The sequence below is a fragment of the Embiotoca jacksoni genome, unplaced genomic scaffold, assembly GCF_022577435.1.
Source record: "Embiotoca jacksoni isolate LCO1_2020_lvr unplaced genomic scaffold, fEmbJac1.0.p SCAF_80, whole genome shotgun sequence".
NCBI lineage: Eukaryota > Metazoa > Chordata > Actinopteri > Embiotocidae > Embiotoca > Embiotoca jacksoni.
The window spans coordinates 75,747-98,850 of NW_027185437.1; the positions used below are offsets into that span (position 1 = coordinate 75,747).

The 23,104-nt window shown below is 47.5% G+C and overlaps 1 protein-coding gene across 2 annotated transcripts; it reads left to right on the forward strand.

Moving 5' to 3' along the window:
• Positions 1 to 3,776: 3,776 nt before the first annotated feature.
• stk35 (serine/threonine kinase 35) lies at positions 3,777 to 19,919 on the forward strand. 2 transcript variants are annotated; one of them, XM_069139247.1, is made up of 3 exons: positions 3,777 to 4,587; positions 6,495 to 7,313; positions 7,684 to 8,073. In XM_069139247.1, the coding sequence occupies exons 1-2, from the start codon at positions 4,038 to 4,040 to the stop codon at positions 7,235 to 7,237; spliced, it is 1,293 nt and encodes a 430-aa protein (XP_068995348.1). In that variant the 5' UTR covers positions 3,777 to 4,037; the 3' UTR covers positions 7,238 to 7,313; positions 7,684 to 8,073. The 2 variants fall into 2 exon arrangements, with proteins under 2 accessions (XP_068995348.1, XP_068995347.1); XM_069139246.1 differs by lacking the exon at positions 7,684 to 8,073 and adding an exon at positions 18,130 to 19,919 and having other exon boundaries at positions 3,778 to 4,587.
• Positions 19,920 to 23,104: the final 3,185 nt, after the last annotated feature.

The window sequence follows — 23,104 nt, forward strand, 5'->3', positions numbered from 1 at the left end:
TGCTGTGATGGACCGACGTGTCTATTTCACGTTTTGCTGTGGTGGACCGACGTGTCTATTTCACGTTTTGCTGTGGTGGACCGACGTGTCTATTTCACGCTTTGCTGTGATGGACCGACGTGTCTATTTCACGTTTTGCTGTGGTGGACCGACGTGTCTATTTCACGTTTTGCTGTGATGGACCGACGTGTCTATTTCACGTTTTGCTGTCGTGGACCGACGTGTCTATTTCACGTTTTGCTGTGGTGGACCGACGTGTCTATTTCACGCTTTGCTGTGATGGACCGACGTGTCTATTTCACAGTGTGCTGTGGTGGACCGACGTGTCTATTTCACGTTTTACTGTAGTGGACCGACGTGTCTATTTCACGTTTTGCTGTGGTGGACCGACGTGTCTATTTCACGTTTTGCTGTGATGGACCGACGTGTCTATTTCACGTTTTGCTGTGATGGATCGACGTGTCTATTTCACATTTTGCTGTGGTGGACCGACGTGTCTATTTCACGTTTTGCTGTGGTGGACCGACGTGTCTATTTCACGTTTTGCTGTGGTGGACCGACGTGTCTATTTCACGTTTTGCGGTAGTGGATCGACGTGTCTATTTCACGTTTTGCTGTGGTGGACCGGCGTGTCTATTTCACGTTTTGCTGTGGTGGACCGGCGTGTCTATTTCACGTTTTGTGGTGGTGGACCGACGTGTCTATTTCACATTTTGCTGTGGTGGACCGGCGTGTCTATTTCACGTTTTGTTGTGGTGGACCGACGTGTCTATTTCACGTTTTGCTGTGGTGGACCGGCGTGTCTATTTCACGCTTTGCTGTGGTGGACCGGCGTGTCTATTTCACGTTTTGCAGTAGTGGACCGACGTATCTATTTCACGTTTTGCGGTAGTGGACCGACGTGTCTATTTCACGTTTTGCTGTGGTGGACCGGCGTGTCTATTTCACGTTTTGCTGTGGTGGACCGGCGTGTCTATTTCACGTTTTGCTGTGGTGGACTGACGTGTCTATTTCACGTTTTGCTGTGGTGGACCGCTGTGTCTATTTCACGTTTTTCTTTGGTGGAACGGCGTGTCTATTTCACGATTTGTTGTGGTGGACCGACATGTCTATTTCACGTTTTGCTGTGGTGGACCCGCGTGTCTATTTCACCATTTGCAGTGTTGGACCGGCGTGTCTATTTCATGTTTTGCTGTGGTGGACCGACGTGTCAAATTTCACATTTTGCTGTGGTGGACCGACGTGTCTATTTCACGTTTTGCTGTGGTGGACCGGCGTGTCTATTTCACATTTTGCTGTGGTGGACCGGCGTGTCTATTTCACGTTTTGCTGTGGTGGACTGGCGTGTCTATTTCACTTTTTGCGGTAGTGGACCGACGTGTCTATTTCACGTTTTGCTGTGGTGGACCGACGTGTCTATTTCACGTTTTGCTGTGATGGACCGGCGTGTCTATTTCACGTTTTGCTGTGGTGGACCGGCGTGTCTATTTCACAGTTTGCTGTAGTGGACTGACGTGTCTATTTCACGTTTTGCTGTGATGGACCGACGTGTCTATTTCACGTTTTGCTGTGGTGGACCGACGTGTCTATTTCACGTTTTGCTGTGGTGGACCGGCGTGTCTATTTCACGTTTTGCTGTGGTGGACCGACGTGTCTATTTCACGTTTTGCTGTGGTGGACCGGCGTGTCTATTTCACGTTTTGCAGTGATGGACCGACGTGTTTATTTCACGTTTTACTGTGGTGGACCGACGTGTCTATTTCACGTTTTGCTGTGGTGGACCGACGTGTCTATTTCACGTTTTGCTGTGGTGGACGGCGTGTCTATTTCACATTTTGCTGTGATGGACCGACGTGTCTATTTCACGTTTTGCTGTGGTGGACCGACGTGTCTATTTCACGTTTTGCTGTGGTGGACCGACGTGTCTATTTCACGTTTTGCTGTGGTGGACGGCGTGTCTATTTCACATTTTGCTGTGATGGACCGACGTGTCTATTTCACGTTTTGCTGTGGTGGACCGACGTGTCTATTTCACGTTTTGCTGTGATGGACCGACGTGTCTATTTCACGTTTTGCTGTGGTGGACCGACGTGTCTATTTCACGTTTTGCTGTGGTGGACCGACGTGTCTATTTCACGTTTTGCTGTGATGGACCGACGTGTCTATTTCACGTTTTGCTGTGGTGGACTGACGTGTCTATTTCACGTTTTGCTGTGATGGACCGACGTGTCTATTTCACGTTTTGCTGTGATGGATCGACGTGTCTATTTCACATTTTGCTGTGGTGGACCGACGTGTCTATTTCACGTTTTGCTGTGGTGGACCGACGTGTCCATTTCACATTTGCTGTAGTGGACCGACGTGTCTATTTCACGTTTTGCTGTAGTGGACCGGCGTGTCTATTTCACATTTTGCTGTGGTGGACCGACGTGTCTATTTCACGTTTTGCTGTGGTGGACCGGCGTGTCTATTTCACGTTTTGTTGTGGTGGACCGACGTGTCTATTTCACGTTTTGCTGTGGTGGACCGACGTGTCTATTTCACGTTTTGCTGTGGTGGACCGGCGTGTCTATTTCACGTTTTGTTGTGGCGGACCGGCGTGTCTATTTCACGTTTTGTTGTGGTGGACCGACGTGTCTATTTCACGTTTTGCTGTGGTGGACCGACGTGTCTATTTCACGTTTTGCTGTGGTGGACCGACGTGTCTATTTCACGTTTTGCTGTGGTGGACCGACGTGTCTATTTCACGTTTTGCTGTAGTGGACCGGCGTGTCTATTTCACGTTTTGTTGTGGCGGACCGGCGTGTCTATTTCACGTTTTGTTGTGGCACTCACCAGTCTGTCCTGTCATTATAAGCTCTGCATACAATTAAATCAGGAGTGAAGCTCCTCTTTGGTGGATTGAAAACAGGAATATTAAACACAGGCCAGTTTTTAAAGTAAATACATAAATATAGGCTACTACCAAAATATGAGTGTCAGCATAAAATGATGCATTAGAATACAGATTTTGCACATGCAAAATTAAATTTGCGTTTGTCGTAGGGCAACAGTTGAAACAGGTGGTGCCGGGATGTGTGGAGTCCTCGATGATGCTGCTGAGGAAGCAGGAAGTGGCGATGTTGTGGAGGGAGGCCAGCGAGCAGCGAGGACCTCCTGCTGGTTACCTGCTCTCTGCAGGACTTTCTTCGTCCGTACCATGGTACCACACTGAGATGCAGTGTCAGCCTGCTCTGGGTGGTTGCACGGCAGAAGGCCGCCAGCAGCATTTGGAAGTCGATATCTGCTCCAGTGTGTTTAGGGTGGGGGTGGTCGGAGGGTATATAACACCAGACTGTCACCATGGAGACCGGGATTGGATGTCTGCGAGACAGTGACATGAAATCTTTTCCTCACCAAGTAACTTTGGTGCCCGACCCAACCACGTGTTCAGTGATCCTGAAGGCAACCTTCCTGTCCTCCACAGTAGTCTCCGTCCTGAAACACCCTGCTGTCTGTCCACGGTCTCTGTGACGCACGTGTAAAGTCCACGCTGCCGCGGACCGGCTCGGCGCGGATGGAGAACACAGTTCAGCCCGTCCGATCAGAAGGAGCACCTTTAACCGGTCCGCACCGTGACACCGGTCACTTTTCAAAATAAAAACAAACGTAGCGTGCTCGCGATATTGTCCAACATCCGGGGACCTCCGCGAGCTGTTTTCTCTCTCGGCCAATCAGCGCGCGGCGGAGCAGCAGAAGAAGCCCCGCCCTCTGTTCCCTGGGAGAGCTGGAACATTTTGTTTGTGAGATTAACGTGAAGGTACCGGTTCGTAGCGGCTCGGTACCGGTTCGTAGCGGCTCGGTACCGGCTCGGAGCGGCTCGTAGCGGCTCGGAGCGGCTCGTAGCGGCTCGGTACCGGCTCGGTACAGCGGGACGGGCGGCGGGCTCACGGTGAACCGAACACTTCCACCGAACCGACGACAGGCCCGCGGACGTCAGGCGTCAAACTTGACTCGTTCATAGGTCGAGTAATGAAAGAGAAACACGGCCTCCCTTCATGCTTACTTTCGACAAAAAAGAAGTTATGGATATTTGCGACGGGAGGAAGAGAAGGAAGGTAAGCGGCGGTGCGCGGGGCTGCAGGCGGACCGTGGCCGGGAAGATGAAGCGGGAGGCCGGCAAAGTCCTCCGCTCGCTCAGGGTGGAGAACAACAACCGCAACGAGCCCATGGAGGTGGAGGAGGACGACGAGGACTGCTTCTCCATCAACTTCCTCCGGAACGAGCAGCTGGAGCCCTCCCTGGTGGTGTCGCCCCGCTACAGCCTGCTGCGGGAGGTGGGCCGCGGCAGCTACGGGGTGGTGTACGAGGCGATAGCCCGGAAAACAGGGGCCCGGGTGGCCGTGAAGAGGCTCCAGTGCGACGCCCCGGAGAACGTGGAGCTGGCCCTGGCGGAGTTCTGGGCTCTGACGAGCCTGGAGAACCGGCACCAGAACGTGGTCCAGCTGGAGGAGTGCGTCCTGCAGAGGAACGGCCTGGCCCAGAAGATGAGCCACGGGAACAAGAAGTCCAACCAGTACCTGCGGCTGGTGGAGACCTCGCTGAAAGGTACTCGCTCTTTGTTCGTCTTAAAGAGCCCTTTAACCCGGAGGTGTCTCCAGAACCGGCCTTAGTGGACCTTTGGGAGCTGTCGTGATTTCACTCGAACTTTAGCAGCCCTGAGGAGCATTAGAGGCTCAGCCATGTCCTGTTTTCACAAACCAGACTTTAAAACGCTTCATTTCCTCCAATGAACGCATGCAAATACACAGATGATGCAGTTCGTGCGAGTTTATCTGGTTTATTAAAGCACACAGAAGGAAACCCGCAGCTGCAGGTTGCGGTCTCATCGTCGGTGTCGTTACCGACATCACGAACCGAAATCTGGCTCACATGGACGGTTTGACTCCTTCTGACCGAAACACGTGTAACGTGCGAATTAAACCCGAGATGGATTCACTACGAATGATTTATTCTGCGTGTCTCTGTATGTCTCTGTATGTCTCTGCGTGTCTCTGCGTGTCTCTGTATGTCTCTGCGTGTCTCTGCGTGTCTCTGTATGTCTCTGCGTGTCTCTGTATGTCTCTGTATGTCTCTGCGTGTCTCTGCGTGTCTCTGTATGTCTCTGCGTGTCTCTGCATGTCTCTGCGTGTCTCTGTGCGTGTGTGTGTGTCTCTGTGCGTGTGTGTGTGAGACGCCGCCATACGTCGTCCATAGGCGTCTCTCCGAGTACACCGTGTCTCCTCACCAGAGAACACGGTGTACTATTTGGCAGCATGTTTACACGCTGCTTTAAAATGACAAATTCACACATTAAACCACAACATTGTTGCGTAATAAGAAATATTATGACGTCACGCTGTGGCAGAAAGTGAAAGATTAACACGTTTTTGTGTGATTGTTGTGATCAGTCCAGTTTGACCCACTTTTCACTTCCTTTGTTATTGATCAGCAGGAGTAATAGATGAAGGTGGAAGCTGTTAATTATGACTTGATTCAATTGAAAAGTGTTGAGCTATCAACGCGGTTTGATATCCGGAGCTTTAATCTAGTCAGGCTTTACTTGTTTTTCTTATTGTAGCTTGCTGGTTATGTAAGTGTCACCATTTGGGCTCCTGAAATGAAATATTCATCCTGAGCTGCTTCCTCTGCTTCCATCCAGTGATGACTCAGCATGTAGGATTTGAGTATAGACGTGAAGGACTGGTTTGTAACCTATATACCCTCTTCGCTTTATATCTTTACGTCTTCTTAACCCTGTTTTTAACATGTCAGCAGCTCGGGGGAGGAGGAGGGTGTGGGGGGGGGGGGGTAGTGGACCCTCTGAAAGCCTGTTTGACATCAGAGGGAGGAATCAGGTGGTGGACTTTGTGAGAGTGGGCGTGGTCACACCAGGCTGTTAACAATGACACCAGGGCAAACAGCTTTACTGTGAAAGCCTTTGTAATTAGTGTGTTTATCTGCTCTTCATCTGAATAAATGGATCACAATTCAGTTTATTTAGATTTCTAAAGCATCAAATCAGAACGCAGTTTATCTGGAGGCGTACTTCCAGGACCTCCCTGGACCTTGTCCTCCCTGTGAGGGCCCCGGGGTCCTCAGGACAATCAGCTGGGAGCAACAACCTCCTGCTGCTTCTGAAGTAAACACATCAGTCTGTAAAGGTTTGAGGTTGAAACCTGGACCAGACTGATATTATCTGCTTTATGTCAAACCACCATGATGCTTCTCCTTCCTCCTAAAGCTGCTCTGCAACACGTTTCTACTCCTCAAACCTTCGGGGATATATTCTCTATCTGAGCTGGGCTGAAGTGGTTTCAGTACGTGACTTCACAGGAGTGAGATTAGATTGAAGGATGTAGTGAGTGTTTGATGGTTCTTCCACAGAGCTCCTCTGTGTTTTCAGGCTGAATAAAGAGACTAAATGTTCTCAGCTGTATTCTCACTAATCGTCCTCCTCCATCTGCCCGCTGCAGGCGAGCGCATCCTGGGTTACCCGGAGGAGCCGTGCTACCTGTGGTTCGTCATGGAGTTCTGTGAAGGCGGCGACCTCAACCAGTACATCCTGTCGCGCCGGCCGGACCCTCAGACCAACAGGAGCTTCATGCGCCAACTGACGAGCGCTGTCGCCTTCCTGCACAAGAACAACATCGTCCACCGCGACCTGAAACCGGACAACATCCTCATCTCCCAGAAGTCCGGCGCTCCGGTTCTGAAAGTGGCTGACTTCGGCCTGAGTAAAGTCTGCGCCGCCCTGAGCTCCAAGAACGTTGAGGAGCGTCCTGCGGCCGGAGCCGGCAGCAAGGGCAGCAACCAGGACAACATGGTGAACATCAACAAGTTCTGGCTGTCGTCGGCGTGCGGCTCGGACTTCTACATGGCCCCCGAGGTGTGGGAGGGCCACTACACCGCCAAGGCCGACATCTTCGCCCTGGGCATCATCATCTGGGCCATGATCGAGCGCATCACCTTCATCGACGCCGAGTCCAAGCGCGAGCTGCTGGGCACCTACATCCGGCAGGGCTCGGAGATCGTTCCGGTCGGGGAGGCGCTGCTGGAGAACCCCAAGATGGTGCTGCACATCCCCCAGAAGGCCCGCAGCTCCATGTCTGAGGGCGTGAAGAAGCTCCTGCAGGACATGCTCGCCGTCAACCCTCAGGACCGACCGGACGCCTTCCAGCTGGAGTTGCGGATGGACCAAGTCACGTGTGCCGCGTGACCCCGCCCCCACGTCCCTGACACCCCTCCTTTAGTTCACCCTAATCAATCAAAGAAGGGACCGCCTACTTTCCCAGGTGAGCTCCATTTCCTTTATTACTTCTCAATGTCACTCTTCATGCACGCAACAAAAACACAACACTTTAGTTTTCATGTTGAAGTCAAAGATCTTCTTTGTTCAAAAAAAGGTTTATTTCTCTCAAAGTTTGGTCACAAACTCAACAAAAGAAAGAGACTTTTCTCAGATAAACCGATTGTTCTCGAAGCCTTTCACCTGCCAGGTTGTCTTGGCAGAAGTGAAGCGCTCATTGACAGATTTGAACTGGAAATAATTTTAAATAAACTTTTTTGTGTGCATAAAAGCCTTTATGATGAGATCTTTTACATGAGGAACGGGAGTAAAAAGGAAAGTGTTGTGTTTGTATTTTTCTTTCGGTGTATTAATAGAAACGTTGAACTGCTTTCGTGCAACAGAAGAAGCTGGAGTTTTTACGCCACTCGGCAGCTAACTCCTCCGTGACGTCCTGTCAGCGAGCTGGAGGGGCAGCGGGGGGAGGGGCAGCGGGTGGAGGTACTGCAGTGATTAGTGGGAGTTAACGGGACACTCCAACAGGAACGCTGACCGCCGGTAACCCGCGGCTAGAAACCGCTAATCTTCCTTTCAGCTGACTCCACCCGCCTCGTCTGTCTGGGTCAGCGCCTGCAACGTCCCTCACTCCGTAACCAGCTACTGGTGAAGGCAGGTTATCACTTTAAAAAGGGTGTTTAATAAATGATCTTTAAAACCGATTGACATGAAGAAAGAGGCCTTTTTTTTTTTTTTTATCATGATTCTACAATCTACTTCTTTTCAGTTGTGATCTGGTTCTGATACCTGAAATCAGACATCTGCCGAAACAAATTCAGTACGATGATAGAAGTCTTTTTTTCTTGTATGTTGTTTTTATAATAATAATAATAATAATTATTAGTAGAAGTAAGTCCTGAAGAAATCAACATTTTTTCAAAGGCCTTAGACTTCATAGATAAAAAAGAACCTCAATTGTCAGTGTTCTGCTTTGCAAGACAACAACATAACAAAATCACTCCCTGAAATTAAAACCGTAGAGAAGAAAGTTAAAATAGATGAATGATATAAGTTGATAAAGTGTCAGAGCTGCAATAAAAGCAGTGTTATTCACTGTTTTTATTGCAGCTGTGACGCTTTGGGAACAATAATTCTAGTTAAGTTCCACATCTGTTGCTGTTTGTGTCTTAAGTTATGTTTCAAGTTGAAGCTCCAGTGTTCAAAATGTTTTTAATAACTACTTTTAAAGCATCTGAACTACACTTCAGTTTTAGAGAGCACTGTTTGTTTGAGTGTCGTTGCTCTGCAGCCGTCAGTCTGACAGGAACATGCCATCAATCAGAAGTTCATATGTGAGCGTCCTGCTGGTCCTGCTGGTTCTGTTGGTCCTGCTGGTCCTGCTGGTCCTGCTGGTTCTGTTGGTCCTGCTGGTCCTGCTGGTTCTGCTGGTTCTGTTGGTCCTGCTGCAGCTGCAGACGTGTTTCAGTCCAGTGGTGTCCTGGTGTCTCAGTGATGGCTGTTAGCGGTCGTTTGGTTCATTTCTGTCTTTAAGATGCGGTCAGCGAGTAAAAGATCTCCTCCCTGATGTTTTCTGACATGTTTCTTTCTTAAAGGTTGATTTCAATTCTTTTTCTGTACTTTTAGTCACAACTTGTTCATCCACATTCTATAAAACCACTTTATAAACAGACCAAACTGAACATTGGAGGAGAGAAATGTGTCCCGACTGCAGGTAACGGTGGTCGAGCTGAAGCAGGAGGTGAGAGGATGTAAACCCTGAAAGGTGTTACACCTATCCAGCTTTTAATATTTGACTGAGCTTTTGTTTCCTCCTCCTGGAGATGTCCTCAGTGCTGTCAGCAGAACACCAGTGTTTTTAACACTGAAGGGAATAATCGTTGGAATAAATAACTTCACATGAAGGAAACTGCTCCTTCAATCCGACGGCCTCCGACGGGGCCCGGGCCACATGTTGGCCCCGGGCCTCTAAATAGTCCCTGAGCTGCTGCCAGAGCTTCCCGCGTCATCCTGGAGGAAACGGCATTAACGGGGTGAACGTGCGAGCTGGCCAGCGCCGACTCAGGACTCGGGACGGGTTCAGACCTGATGATGAAGTCTGTTCACGGTCTCCGTCACCGCAGGACGAACAGCAGATCACATCGACACCAAGCTGCAGGAACACCGACGGCGGAGGAGTTCCTCCTCAGGTGGAGTCGTAGCAAGGAACTGAAGCTCACCAGGAGATTTTAGTATTTTTCGTGCACCTTCAAAAAAGTTTAGTTCCCAAATTATATTTATTAGACAAAAAAATATATCAACAACCAGCCCAAGACAGGGAAATCTGATTTTAACCAATAAGCTGTAAAAAAAAAACTTTATTGAATGACTGTTTACATCCATCAGCTGTCAATCATTCTCCAGCTCTTCATTTCTTAACTGTGATTTTATTCCGTTAACTTCACACATCAAAGGTCTCCTGTTGCTCTAACTTTATACTTTTGCATAATTTTGATGAATTTTTATTAGGATAATAAACAAGAAGCGATCAGGGTTGTGTAAATTGTTATTGCAAACACTCATTTAGGGTCATGAAGGAGGGTGGAGACAGCTGGTAGTTGTGTCGTTTCCACTGGTAGTTGTGTCGTTTCCACTGGTAGTTGTGTCGTTTCCACTGGTAGTTGTGTCGTTTCCTCTGGTGGTTGTGTCGTTTCCACTGGTGGTTGTGTCGTTTCCACTGGTGGTTGTGTCGTTTCCACTGGTGGTTGTGTCGTTTCCACTGGTGGTTGTGTCGTTTCCACTGGTAGTTGTGTCGTTTCCACTGGTGGTTGTGTCGTTTCCACTGGTGGTTGTGTCGTTTCCACTGGTAGTTGTGTCGTTTCCTCTGGTAGTTGTGTCGTTTCCTCTGGTGGTTGTGTCGTTTCCACTGGTAGTTGTGTCGTTTCCACTGGTGGTTGTGTCGTTTCCACTGGTGGTTGTGTCGTTTCCACTGGTAGTTGTGTCGTTTCCACTGGTAGTTGTGTCGTTTCCACTGGTAGTTGTGTCGTTTCCACTGGTGGTTGTGTCGTTTCCTCTGGTGGTTGTGTCGTTTCCTCTGGTGGTTGTGTCGTTTCCTCTGGTGGTTGTGTCGTTTCCTCTGGTGGTTGTGTCGTTTCCACTGGTGGTTGTGTCGTTTCCACTGGTGGTTGTGTCGTTTCCTCTGGTGGTTGTGTCGTTTCCTCTGGTGGTTGTGTCGTTTCCTCTGGTGGTTGTGGTGGTTGTGTCGTTTCCTCTGGTGGTTGTGTCGTTTCCACTGGTGGTTGTGTCGTTTCCACTGGTGGTTGTGTCGTTTCCTCTGGTGGTTGTGTCGTTTCCACTGGTGGTTGTGTCGTTTCCACTGGTGGTTGTGTCGTTTCCACTGGTGGTTGTGTCGTTTCCACTGGTGGTTGTGTCGTTTCCTCTGGTGGTTGTGTCGTTTCCTCTGGTGGTTGTGTCGTTTCCTCTGGTGGTTGTGTCGTTTCCTCTGGTGGTTGTGTCGTTTCCTCTGGTGGTTGTGTCGTTTCCTCTGGTGGTTGTGTCGTTTCCACTGGTGGTTGTGTCGTTTCCTCTGGTGGTTGTGTCGTTTCCACTGGTGGTTGTGGTGGTTGTGTCGTTTCCACTGGTGGTTGTGTCGTTTCCACTGGTGGTTGTGGTGGTTGTGTCGTTTCCACTGGTGGTTGTGTCGTTTCCACTGGTGGTTGTGTCGTTTCCACTGGTGGTTGTGTCGTTTCCTCTGGTGGTTGTGTCGTTTCCACTGGTGGTTGTGTCGTTTCCACTGGTGGTTGTGTCGTTTCCACTGGTGGTTGTGTCATGTGGTGGTTGTGTCATGTGGTAGTTGTGTCATGTTATATCTTGTTTTGTTCAGGACAGTAGAGGCTATCCAAGTCTTTCATCATTTATTTGAATAACACTTACGGCATATCTGCCATTATATCTAGGAAAGGAGTAATTTCGTCTCATGAGATTGTTGAGTTTTTACATGTATGTCACCATTAAATATAGTCAGTAGAGATGTCTTTTTATAGTTGTGTAGAAAAGATTGTCTAGAATCTGGAAATATCTGAACCATGTTTGTGAGACACTATATGACTCAGCAGTTTGAAAAAATAAATGCTCAGGGCCCAAACAGGGACATGTGGTACGTGGTAATAACTCGGCTGTAGTGGAGGACCACTAATATGTTATTATTATGATGATTATTCTGATTTATTTCATACAACGTGGGATGTAATGTCTGCTCCATGTTGGAGGCAGCGCAGAGGTCAGCTGGGAGTTCACCGAGAAGCTGAAAACTATTTGTTGTACAGAGAAACGACGGTGATGATCAGAATGGGTCAGTTCTGATGATTATTTTCATATTCAGGAGGTTATGTTTAGAGGTGGTGGGATGTGATGATGGTGCTTTAGGTTTTGTGTTGTTTTTTTGAGCATCCCGGTGGAAGGTCATGTGATCTGAAGGTCATGTGATTTGGAGGTCATGTGATGTGAAGGTCATGTGATGTGAAGGTCATGTGATGTGAAGGTTGTGATTTGGAGGTCATGTGACGTGAAGGTCATGTGATCTTGTGGTCATGTGATGTGAAGGTCATGTGATGTGAAGGTCGTGATTTGGTGGTCATGTGATTTGGCGGTCATGTGATTTGGAGGCCATGTGATCTGGTGGTCATGTGATTTGGTGGTCATGTGATTTGGAGGCCATGTGATCTGGTGGTCATGTGATTTGGTGGTCATGTGATTTGGAGGCCATGTGATCTGGTGGTCATGTGATTTGGTGGTCATGTGATCTGGTGGTCATGTGATCTGGTGGTCATGTGATCTGGTGGTCATGTGATCTCTACGACAGCGATAGTGGGATTAAATATGATGACTAGCTCAGCTGCTCACAGCTTCAGTCTGGTGATGAAGCTCCTGTTAGCGTCTGAAGGGTGGACCAATCAGAGAGCAGTATCAGTGGTTAAGTGTGTTTGTTCCGCCCCTCCTTCACTGTGATTGGACAGTTGGTGACAGTGTTGAGTGTAAAACGCTGAATGGTCAGCACCTCGTTAAGCAGCTGGAGTTTATTAAATAAATATAAATATTCTGTACTCGGCGAAAAAAGTATTCGGTGGACATTGGTTAACTTCGGTTAACCAATCATGCTAATTGGTTCAAATAAACCCGAGGTCGACGCCCAGTAGGATGTGAGCAACAGCAAAGGACTCTCTATGGAGGGTGAACAGAGCATCTAATCACAGTGACCTGGGGTCCGTTCACCAGACGAGAAGTGAACCGCACCACCACTGTAAAGCAAAAAATGCTGACTAATCGATCTGGGTCGTAATTCTGGTCACCTAATGTGCAAATAGATAAACTGCAGAATAAAGCTTTTGTAAAATGTAAGTTGTGTGTTTTGTACATGGATACAGGAGCACTGCTGACTCCTCCTCCTGTCACCTGTCAGTCATGTACATTTACAGATCTGATTCACATCTCTAAACTAAACACATCTCTTAGGGGGGCTGTAGCTCAGTCGGTAGAGTGGGTTGAACTAATCAGAAGGTTGGTGGTTCGATCCCCAGCTCCTCCTGTCCACATGTCTAAGTGTCCCTGAGCAAGACACTGAACCCTAAGTTGCTCCTGATGGTGAACCATCGGTGTGTGAATGTTCTCCTGATGGTGAACCATCGGTGTGTGAATGTTCTCCTGATGGTGAACCATCGGTGTGTGAATGTTCTCCTGATGGTGAACCATCGGTGTGTGAATGTTCTCCTGATGGCAGCACCCTGCATGGTGATCTGTCTCATTAGTGGGTGAATGGGAAAACATGTGAAAGTACTTTGAGACTGAAAGGTGATAAAGCGCTGTACAAGTACAGACCATTTACCATTTAAACCACAGCACAGATTTAGGGAAAGGAAATCCTAACTCCACCTGCTCTGTCTGAGGAGGGACACCCCTCCCCCAAAACAAACAGCCCCTCCCAGCAGGAAGCAACTTTCTCTGCAGCTCTCCAAGATGCTAATCGTCTCAGTTTGCTATCTGGAGCAGAAACTGCTCGTAGCCATCAACGTCCTGAGTTGATGCTCGCTGACCCGACCGGCCGTTTGTTTCAACTTCAACTCGGCTGACTTTCGTTGGACCGCCGGCTCCCCGTTAACCCTTCATTGTCCCGGCCCGTGGAGACCTCGCCCTGTGACGCAGCACCTTCCAGCTGTCAGTGCGGTGGGAGGGCGGCGCTCTGAAGATGCAGCTGCGTGTTTCGGCCGCTGCCTCCGATTGGCCTCGTTCATGATGGGATGGCAGGTTACGCAACAGGCCTAGAGGCCGACGCTGGTTCAATGGGAAAACCTGTCATCTGTCGGAGGGAAGGATTAGAGGCTGTAAACACACGGGGGGTGGGGGGGTGGGGTTATTTATATCAGGAGCTGGTTAACTGCTGACGTCGGTGACCGGACTCAGACCAGCACCGAGGTCCAACACACAGAACCGGGTCGGAGGCCTCAGCTTGTTTCTGCTTTCACCTCCTTTGATCGTTTCCTTTTGTAAAATAAACATCCAGTCCCTCCAGGATTTCACGGAGTGTTTTTGTGATTGTTTTGATCAAAATCTTTTGATTTTAAGGCAGATTTTCTACAAAATTTTGATGTAATTTGCAGAGTTTTTTTTGTAACATTGCGGGAATTTGACAAGAATTGCAAGTCGAGTGCTGCACATCACAAATATCTTACGTCTAATCTTTTTTTTACTTAATTATTGACCCATAAGTTACAAAAAGCTCCTAAAAGCTGCGTATGTTTCCAGAACAGACCGTCTGTGACTAGAATATAGAAACAAGGACGACATCAGCCGTCAAAATAAGAGCTTTAGATGCTGTTTAATTCATGTTCATTCAACACTGAAACTAAGTTTAGTCTCTTCCAGCTGGAAGTGGAGAAAACTCATTTAACATGTTCCTCGTTCCATCAGAAGACCACATTTCCCACAAACCCCGGCACTTCCTGTTGTTGTGGTGGAGCAGCAATTTGTTTTGATGGAGAGAAGAGGGGGCGGAGCCTCATGATTGGAAATAAGCAGTTAGTTTTGGTGATAAAGTGAGATGACCTGTGGGTCGACTTCTCACGAGAACTATTCCATCGTTACTTATTATTCTATTTTCGCTCAACGGCAGTTGGCAAACATCTTTTAGGTGCATTACTGCCACCTGCTGGTGGAAGTGATGCGTTATTACCAGGCGCCTTAAAAAAAAAGGGAAACTAAGATGATAGTTGCGTAAATTATGTGTTTTTATGATTTAATCTCTTTTCAATAATTTTAAAATGACCCATGGATAGTTGGTAGTAACCTGAGTGGGGTTGTGATTTAATTGTTTTATGGTGAGTAATACTCTTCTATTTCACAAAAAATAGCATTATTGTGACATTAAATTCAGTTACACGAAAGAGGAAGAGAAGTCCCTCTGAAATGTTTTATTTATCACCATCATAGTTTCATGGTGATGGTATTTGTTGTGTTTGATGCCCCCCCCCCTCCACCTCCCCCCTCCTGGTACAGGGCTTATGGAGGCTTTGGTCGGGAACATTTTGTCCTCTGTGCGTGCCAGCCGTGTGCCGCCTCTGTCTAAACCAGGCCACGGTGCTGTAAGCCTCGGCCCTCCCACGTGTCCTCCTCACTGTGGGAATCCTTTTTTTAAATGTATTTATTTATTTACTGACAGTGTGAACAATCTTCCTGCAAGCCGAGGGAGGTGCTTTCAGGGCGTTGTCCTCGCAGGAATGCCTCCACGCACCGTAATGATCCCGCTGCTGCCCCGGAGCAGGTTGGAGGTTCCTGCCTGCATGGGGCTCCTGTTGAAGCCGGTGGCGTCTCAGATGGTTCTGCTCTGCAGGAAATGAAGCGGTTGGGTCTGCAGGGAACGCTATGTTCTGAGAGGCTCGGTCAGCGGGGGGTCCGCGGAGCAGAGACCACCTTTATGAGCGGGTGTGATGAGCACATCGTCTTATGTAATCCGGCTGTTAAAGCAAGCAGCGAGTGACTGAGAGGCTTGTAAACAGTTCCTCCGGGCCCTCGGGCTTCTGCACCAGAACCGCAAGAACCAGTTCCTACGCAGACGATCCGGAGAAACACCTCCCTGATCTGTTTGTTCACCGCTCAACACGGTTCAGAAATATGACGCCATCTTTAATCTTTTCAATAATCTCCAGTTTGTGATTGTTTGTAATGGATCCAGCGAACCCCGTCACCCCTCGGTTCTGCAGAACAACACGGGTCCACATCTCTTTCACTCTGCTGTCCGTTCACGGCGGCCGTGTTGGATCTAATGTGTTGGAGGCTCCTCGCGGTCACGGCTCGCTGCAGGCGCCCAACCCGGTTCTGGTTCGGGGGACTCTCGGCGTTATCGGTGGGATGTGTGTTGACGAATGGGTTCATTCTGATCTGTAAATAATAGATGAAAAGGGGAGGAGTCAGCAGCTGTTGCACGATTCAGTGTGGTTGGGACGAAACAGGAACAAAAGAGGTTAAAAGAGGGCATAAGTACCTAAGGTGGAGACATGACCTCATTCACATCTTTATCTGCCGTCTCTGGAGATATGAACGAAGCCGTCTGATTGGTCAGATTGGAGACATTGGACAAATGAAGTGCTTTTTCACAGAAAATATCAGAAAATAATGTTTGTCATATAAAACAGAGTTAAATAGTGATAAAGAGGAATTTAAAGAACTGTTGTACTTTGTTTGTTGTCCCCGTCTGCCCACCGATAGCTGTAACCTGACTGCACCACAGGCCTGTCAATCAAACAGACACGCCCCCAAAAACAGGTCTTCTTGAATCTTCTTTTCTAATGAATGAGGGATTATTTTCAGATGGACCTCCAGAAAACTAATAAGAAGGAGTGACTTTAGCTAACAACACCGAGATAACTGATGGACACATTTTATTCACTTTGGATTTGATGAGAGAAGTTGAATGGGAGTCTATGGAGCCGGAGGCTTTTTGGAGCTGACCTCTAGTGGCACTCGCTGGTATTGCAGCTGAAGACACTTCTGGATCAGAACCATTTTACAGAACCGGAAACTACGAACGCTTTTATAAACAGTCTGTGTTTTGTTAACAGGAGAGACTACAGTTAAAAAAGTAGAACAGTGAGTTGATCAGTGATGATGGTGGTGGTGGTGGTGGTGGTGGTGGTGGTACCGTGCTGCCATGTGTGTCCTGTCCTTGTCTTTACATCCAGACAGTCTGAACAGTCACAGTTTGTGTTCTGAGGTCTGAATGTTGCCGTTCTTTGTTGCGTAACCCAGAAGTGGACCCCCTCGTTAAAAACCAGCAGAGACCGGTATCTGTGGGGGGGGGGGGGGGGGGGGGGGGTGTCTGTGATTACCAGTCAGAGAGGGAGTGTTGGTTTTTACAAGCTCTCTGTGGTTTGAGGCACCAAAAGAAACATTCCATTTAACTGGTGTTCATGAAAACTGTTCAGTACATAGTGGAAGTTGAGATGTGATCCTGCAGCAGCACGGACAGAAAAACATCAGATAATGATCAACTTTTAATGACCTTTAACAACCTGGGGTTTGTTTTCTGGAGGTCCATCTGAAAATAATCCCTCATTCATTAGAAAAGAAGATTCAAGAAGACCTGTTTTTGGGGGCGTGTCTGTTTGATTGACAGGCCTGTGGTGCAGTCAGGTCACTGATGGCGAGGATCAGATGTAATAATACATATAATAATAATGATTTGTCAAACCTTTGTGCTGTTATTAAACCACCATCTGCTGCTGTAATTAAAGTTTAATGACATCATGCTGCACGTCGACAGAAATTATTCTCTGCCGTTCATTTAAAGCATTCGTGGGTCGTTAATGAGCGGCAGATGAAAACCATGGAAACTGCTGAAAGCTGCAGATTTAAAGCTGCGTCTGTTCTCGACACCGTCTATGTTCACCGTCACACGGCCGGCTCAGTGACATCAGCACTCGGTCTCCAACATGCGTGTTAAGCCGTGTGCTGCTGCCATGTTATGCAACCTGTGACCGGAGGAACTGTGGGAGCTGTCGCATGTCAGCCGGGCCTATTATTAGAGCGCAGGACCGGACCGGACCAATGCTCCAGCAGGAAGTACTGTCGGTACTGGGCTGCAGGTAGCAGAGACACAGCTGGTGGTTCTGTTCAGGCAGGTCCTGCTCCTCTTTGTTGGTTTCATCCAGCAGGTCTATGTGTTGAATGAACATGAATTAAACAGCATCTAAAGCTCTTATTTTGACAGCTGATGTCGTCCTTGTTTCTATATTCCAGTCACAGACGCTCTGTTCTGGAAACATACGCAGCTTTTAGGACCTTTTAGGAACTTTTAGGACCTTTTATCTCCACGGTTCTCCAAGTTCAATAAATAAAAAGATGAGAACTACAATGTGTGATGTGCAGCAGGATTATTATCACAGGAAGTGATTAGATTTATTACTTTATCACAGTGCTTTTTTCTAATTCCAACAATTTTACAGAAAAAAAACTCACTTAAAACTCCACAAATTACAAAGCAATTCAAAACAAAATCTGCCGCAATATATATATTTTTTTAATCAAAACAACCACGAAATAATGGTGTGAAATCCTGGAGGGACTTAATGACACTTCACTCTTTAATAATGTCAATCAATCAACTGTATTGCACATGAAAGAAAAAAAAGCATAAAAGGTATAAATAATAAAGAGCAGCGGGCAGGAAGTGACACGTGTCCTCTGATGGACTCAGCTGCTCCTCCACGTCTGATCAGGGAGGACATGATGAACCAGCGTTGTTCTTGTTGTCTTTGACCTTTGACCTTCTGTCTCTGCAGCTTGGTTTACGACGTGAACGTTGGAGTCCAGTGGAGGGAAAAAAAAAAAAGGACTCTGACAAACTGAACTGTGAAGAATCCACAATCATGATTAGAGGAAGACGACGACGACGATGATGGACAGGAGCAGCGTGCAGGTCGGTCCGGTCCGGTCCGGTTTCAGTGCGTGAGTGTGCAGATGTTTCCTCTCCTGCAGCCTCGGCATCGACCTGCTCTTCCTCCGTGTCTGTACCGTACCGACTGTGACACACACGGGTCACCATGGCAACACAACGACACACACAAGCTCGTGCCTTAAAGACAGCTCACACCAAGTGCGATTGGATCCTAAAACCAGACGATGATGATGATGATGATGATGATGTGGGTGACAGGGAACACACACACACACACACACACACACACACACACACACACACACACACTCTCTCTCTCTGAAAGACAATCATATGCTGACACACGTGAAGAGAAGGTTTTACTCTCAGAACCAAATCTGTCCAGCAGGAAGTCCTCCGTCTGTCACCGGGCGCCACTTCCTGTTTGATCCAAAGAGTTCCTGTTGGACCGACCGCCTGTACGGAGCGTGTGTGTTGTGAACACGCGTGGACTCGTGAGCGTGTCCTGAATGTTTTTAATGGTGCGACACATTCAGATGTCTCTCCAACGTCCTGAGGCGTGCACGCCGCCTCCGCCAGAGTTTCCAGGCTTCTGATTGGTGGGAAACGAATCGTGTGTCACGGGCTCGTTTCCAGGAACACCGGAGCAGTATCGGGCCGTCTGTGGCTGCAGCTTCCTTCCAGAACCATCCCAGCACTTCCTGTCTGTTCACTAGCGGTGTGCACAGAACATAGTGAGGGTTTCCATGGAGACAGAAATCACAGAGGAGCTCCTCCTGCCGAGCGTTCCTCTTCAGATCAGTGACTCGGCAGCAGTCGTAGGTTGGTGGTCCTACCTCAGCATCATCTCTACCTTCTACAGTCTCTTTAGCAGCAGCATCTTCTCAGCTGTTCATAACGAGTGCGATAGACTTTTTTACCTCAGCCTCAACCTCTTTTATTTTGAAAAACCTCCCACCGATTCTGTCGTGCTGTTTTTGCGTAGCTTCGACTAACACCGAGCTTCTTCTCCTTTTATAGCGACATGTGCGGCGTCTTCTCTCCTGGCGGCTGTTCGTACCGATCGAACTCTTATTTTTCACGCTTTTACAGCAGCGATTAAAGCGTTTGTAGGCGACTGCAGGTCGAAGTCGAGATTCGGTTGAACTAAGTCGACACTAAACGGAACAAGTGTTGAAGAGGCACAAGTGGAAGCGAGCAGAGCGGATGTGTGCTTTCAGCTGTTACTGTTCAAATATGACAGCGTTTTAGTTTTTGTTTCTTTGCTAACATATAAAACCAGTTTTTAGGATGTTGAACCTTGCAGACGAGTTTCTTTCAGCATTAAACCCACAAGACGTGTTTGGTAGAAGAGGAGCTACCGGAGGACCTCGCTCGCTCTGCTGTCGCCGTCTCTCTTTAACTCTGCAGACTCCATAGATTCCACTTGAAAACACTTGACACTATGCAAGACGGTTCACTGCCTCACAAAACACTGAACACAGCCGACCGTTCAGCAACATCTCCAACTCCTTCTTTTAGTGCATATTTCCAGTGTGTACAGACGTGTCTTTCAGATGTTGTGTAAAAATGTTTTTCTTATCGAAGCTGACAGGAGCCATTAGATGTTTGATGATCAGGGTTTTTTTGCTGTAAATAAACGACAACTTTTCTTGGAATAAATGATCAAAAATACCACCGTCTGGATCACTGTGTGTCTGTATTAAAATATACAATGCTCCAAAAAATAAAGGGAACACTTGAACAACACAATGTCTCACCGGGGCGAAGCCAGCTGGTGTGAACACCCACCAGCTCTGGTCCGGGCAAAGTCTGGGAGGGAGCCGGAGACACGGCAGCAGGCAGACAGACAGGCAGGCAGGCAGACAGACAGACAGACAGACAGACAGACAGGCTGAACGCAGCGGGGACGTGGCTCCACTGGGGGAATCCCGAGGTCCTCCACAGTGAGCCGCAGCAGACTGAGTACTGGAGTGACCGGGTAGCACTGACTAGTAGCACTGACTAGTAGCACTGACTGGGAGCAGGAGCAGACAGACTGGTATGAATGGCAGTGACAACTAATAACTGCAGAAACCGGGTTGATATAGTCCAGGGAGGTGATCAGTGAAATGAGCCACCTGCAGGTGGTGATCACTGAGAGTGGTAGCAGCTGCTCAGACCAGTGAGGGGTGTGGCCATGGGAGGTGACAGGAGGCGGGGAGAGGAGGACACAGAACACATGGGGACACAATAACAAACAGACAAGGGACTGACAGCACACAGGAGAGGTGATCGGGGACAAAAGAGAGGGAGACACACCAGGGACAGACAGTGATCCTGACAACACTTGTGAATTAAACAGAACTATGCAGGTCTATTTGGGTCCTCATGTTTGTGGAAAAGATATTAAATAAAAAATAGCCTACTTTGAAATGAATATAACATATAGCTGCAGCTTAATATCTTAAAAAGAGTAAACATAAAAAATAGGCCAGTTTGTACTGAAGAAAGACTAAAGTCCATTTCAGTGCGCTGTCATCCTCTTCTTTTTTTTCCTCAGCCACTTACAGGCATCAACCGTCGCGCCTGAACATAAAAACAACTACATCAGTTCAGGATCTAAAATAAATATTTTTTTTCCAAAATACTAGCCTATTAAATTATAGTGTTCTCACCTGTTTAATGTGATTTTTGTTTCTGCAAAGTTTCTCTATATCAGGGCTGTAAGATGTGACTTTGAGCTTCACAGGACTGCAGGCTGTCATCTGTGAGGCGGGAGCGATATTTGGATTTTACGTAGTTCATGTTGAGAAACCCTGCTGGCATAAGTACGTTGATCTGGAGATGGACAGGACTTCTTCATGTTCATACCAGTGTCAGTAATGGCATTCCATGTTTCAAACACAAGTTTGTCGTGTTTGGGGAGGTTTTCAATATCACTCCATTTGAGCTCTCTAGCGAGGATGGCCTTCTGACGGGCGACATCTTCAAGATCAGCTGTCAGGCTTTTGAACTTGGACACCCAGAAGTTTTTATCAGCTATTTCGGCCGGTTCAATTTCCAGATCGGGTCGACTTACTCCCGGGAACGCGGACACGTTCAGCGGGGATGGGTCGATGTCCAAGGGTGTGACGGGGAAGGATAATGTGCTTTTTTCCTCCCTGAACTCGCGGAATCTTTCCCCAAATGCAGTTTGCATTCTGATAATTGCACGCTGTAAATACTCACAATTTATGTGATAATTGTTTTCTCTGAACTCTCTCAGGGAGGGAAAGTGAGAGAGCGTTCCTCTCTGCACATCTCTGGCAAACACTGTCATCTTGCGCTCAAACGTGCCTCCCTTTCCCTGGAGACATTTTTTTTGTTTGATGTCAAAGCCTCAGGGAGCCGCAACACTGGCTGAAGAGCCGCATGCGGCTCCGGAGCCGCGGGTTGCCGACCCCCGGACTAAAGCAAATATACAGAATAAGCTGTAATGGACAACCTTAAATCCCAAAATGTTGGGAAACTGCAAAATGTAAATTAATTTTTTTTTTTAAATAATTCACAAATAATGTTAACTCATTTAATTGCAAACAGACCAAAGACAACATCAAATGTAAAAATTGTATGGTTTAATTAAAGTGATAAAAGAATATGTAAAGAATTATTGGATTTCATCGTCTACGGTTCATAATATCATTAAAAGATTCAGAGAATCTGGAGAAATCTCTGAACACAAGGGACAAGGCTGGAAACCAATATTGGATGGTGGTGATCTTCGGGCCCTCAGGCAGCACTGCATTAAAAACACACTATTCTGGAGTGGAAATCACTGCATGGGCTCAGGAACACTTGTGAAAACCATCGTCTGTGAACACAGTTCATCGCTGCGTCCACAAATGATGTTAAAACTCTCCAAAGAAGAAACCAGATAGAAACATGATCCATGATTAACAACTGAACAACTAATTTAATGGTTTGAAACCGACAATGATAAAATACTCTTCTCAGAGCAGCTGTCAATCAGAGCTGTCAGAGAAAACTGGTTTACATGGAGGTCACCAGTGTTTTGACCCCTGAGGTCCAAGCAGGAGCTCCAACATCTCAGACACACTCTGTTGGTAAATGACATCACTAGTGCGGGACGGCGTGTTCACGAGATATTTTTTCCTCCCCTGGGACGTTGTCATGGTTTCCAGTCTATTGGCTGATCTTTATTGATGATGATTATATGAAGTTATTTGGACCAGATTTTTCGTGTACATTCATGGACTAGCTTCTTTGTCTTTGGACTGGTTGAGCGTTCAGTGGCCGTGTCGTAGTCTGCTGCTGGACTGTAGCTCTCATCTCAACACGGCTGAATGAACATCGCTTTGTTCGACAGCGTCTACGTCCAGTTGCTGTTTATTCAGGAACAGGCACCAAGTGGAAGAAGTTGTTTCCCACAGCTGTCTCTAATCCCCTGAATCCTCGCTGGATTAACACATAGGCTTTATTTTATAAGCCTAGAAACACCAGACAGGCTCCAGGCTTTAGTCAGCACCCGAACAACAACCTGTTCACGCATTTAGATGATGAAGATCCTTTCAGAAGATCACAGAGCAAAAAAAACGGATGAATCTGCTGTTTCTACACCACGACTGGACATTTCTGTTGGACCTGCAGTGACAGTCTCAAAATCCCACATTCAGAGTTTTATATGTCACAGACCGAAAGAACCAATCCCATCAACTGTGGGCTGGGACTTTCCATATAATCCAACTGCAGGCGAGAGGCAAGAATTTTGCATTTTTATAGATGCCCACATACTGAATTTGGGCCAAAAGAATTCCCAAAGCATCAGAGATTTTTATTTAATTGGAAAAAACATCGAAATAAGTTCAACCCTGTTTCCA

What these genes read in the sequence shown, in the direction of transcription:
- stk35 (XM_069139247.1), top strand. Translation starts at nt 4,038, where the DNA reads ATGCTTACTTTCGACAAAAAAGAAGTTATGGATATTTGCGACGGGAGG. An exon ending in GGTGGAGACCTCGCTGAAAG is followed by an intron (nt 4,588 to 6,494) that starts GTACTCGCTCTT and finishes TGCCCGCTGCAG; the next exon opens with GCGAGCGCATCCTGGGTTAC.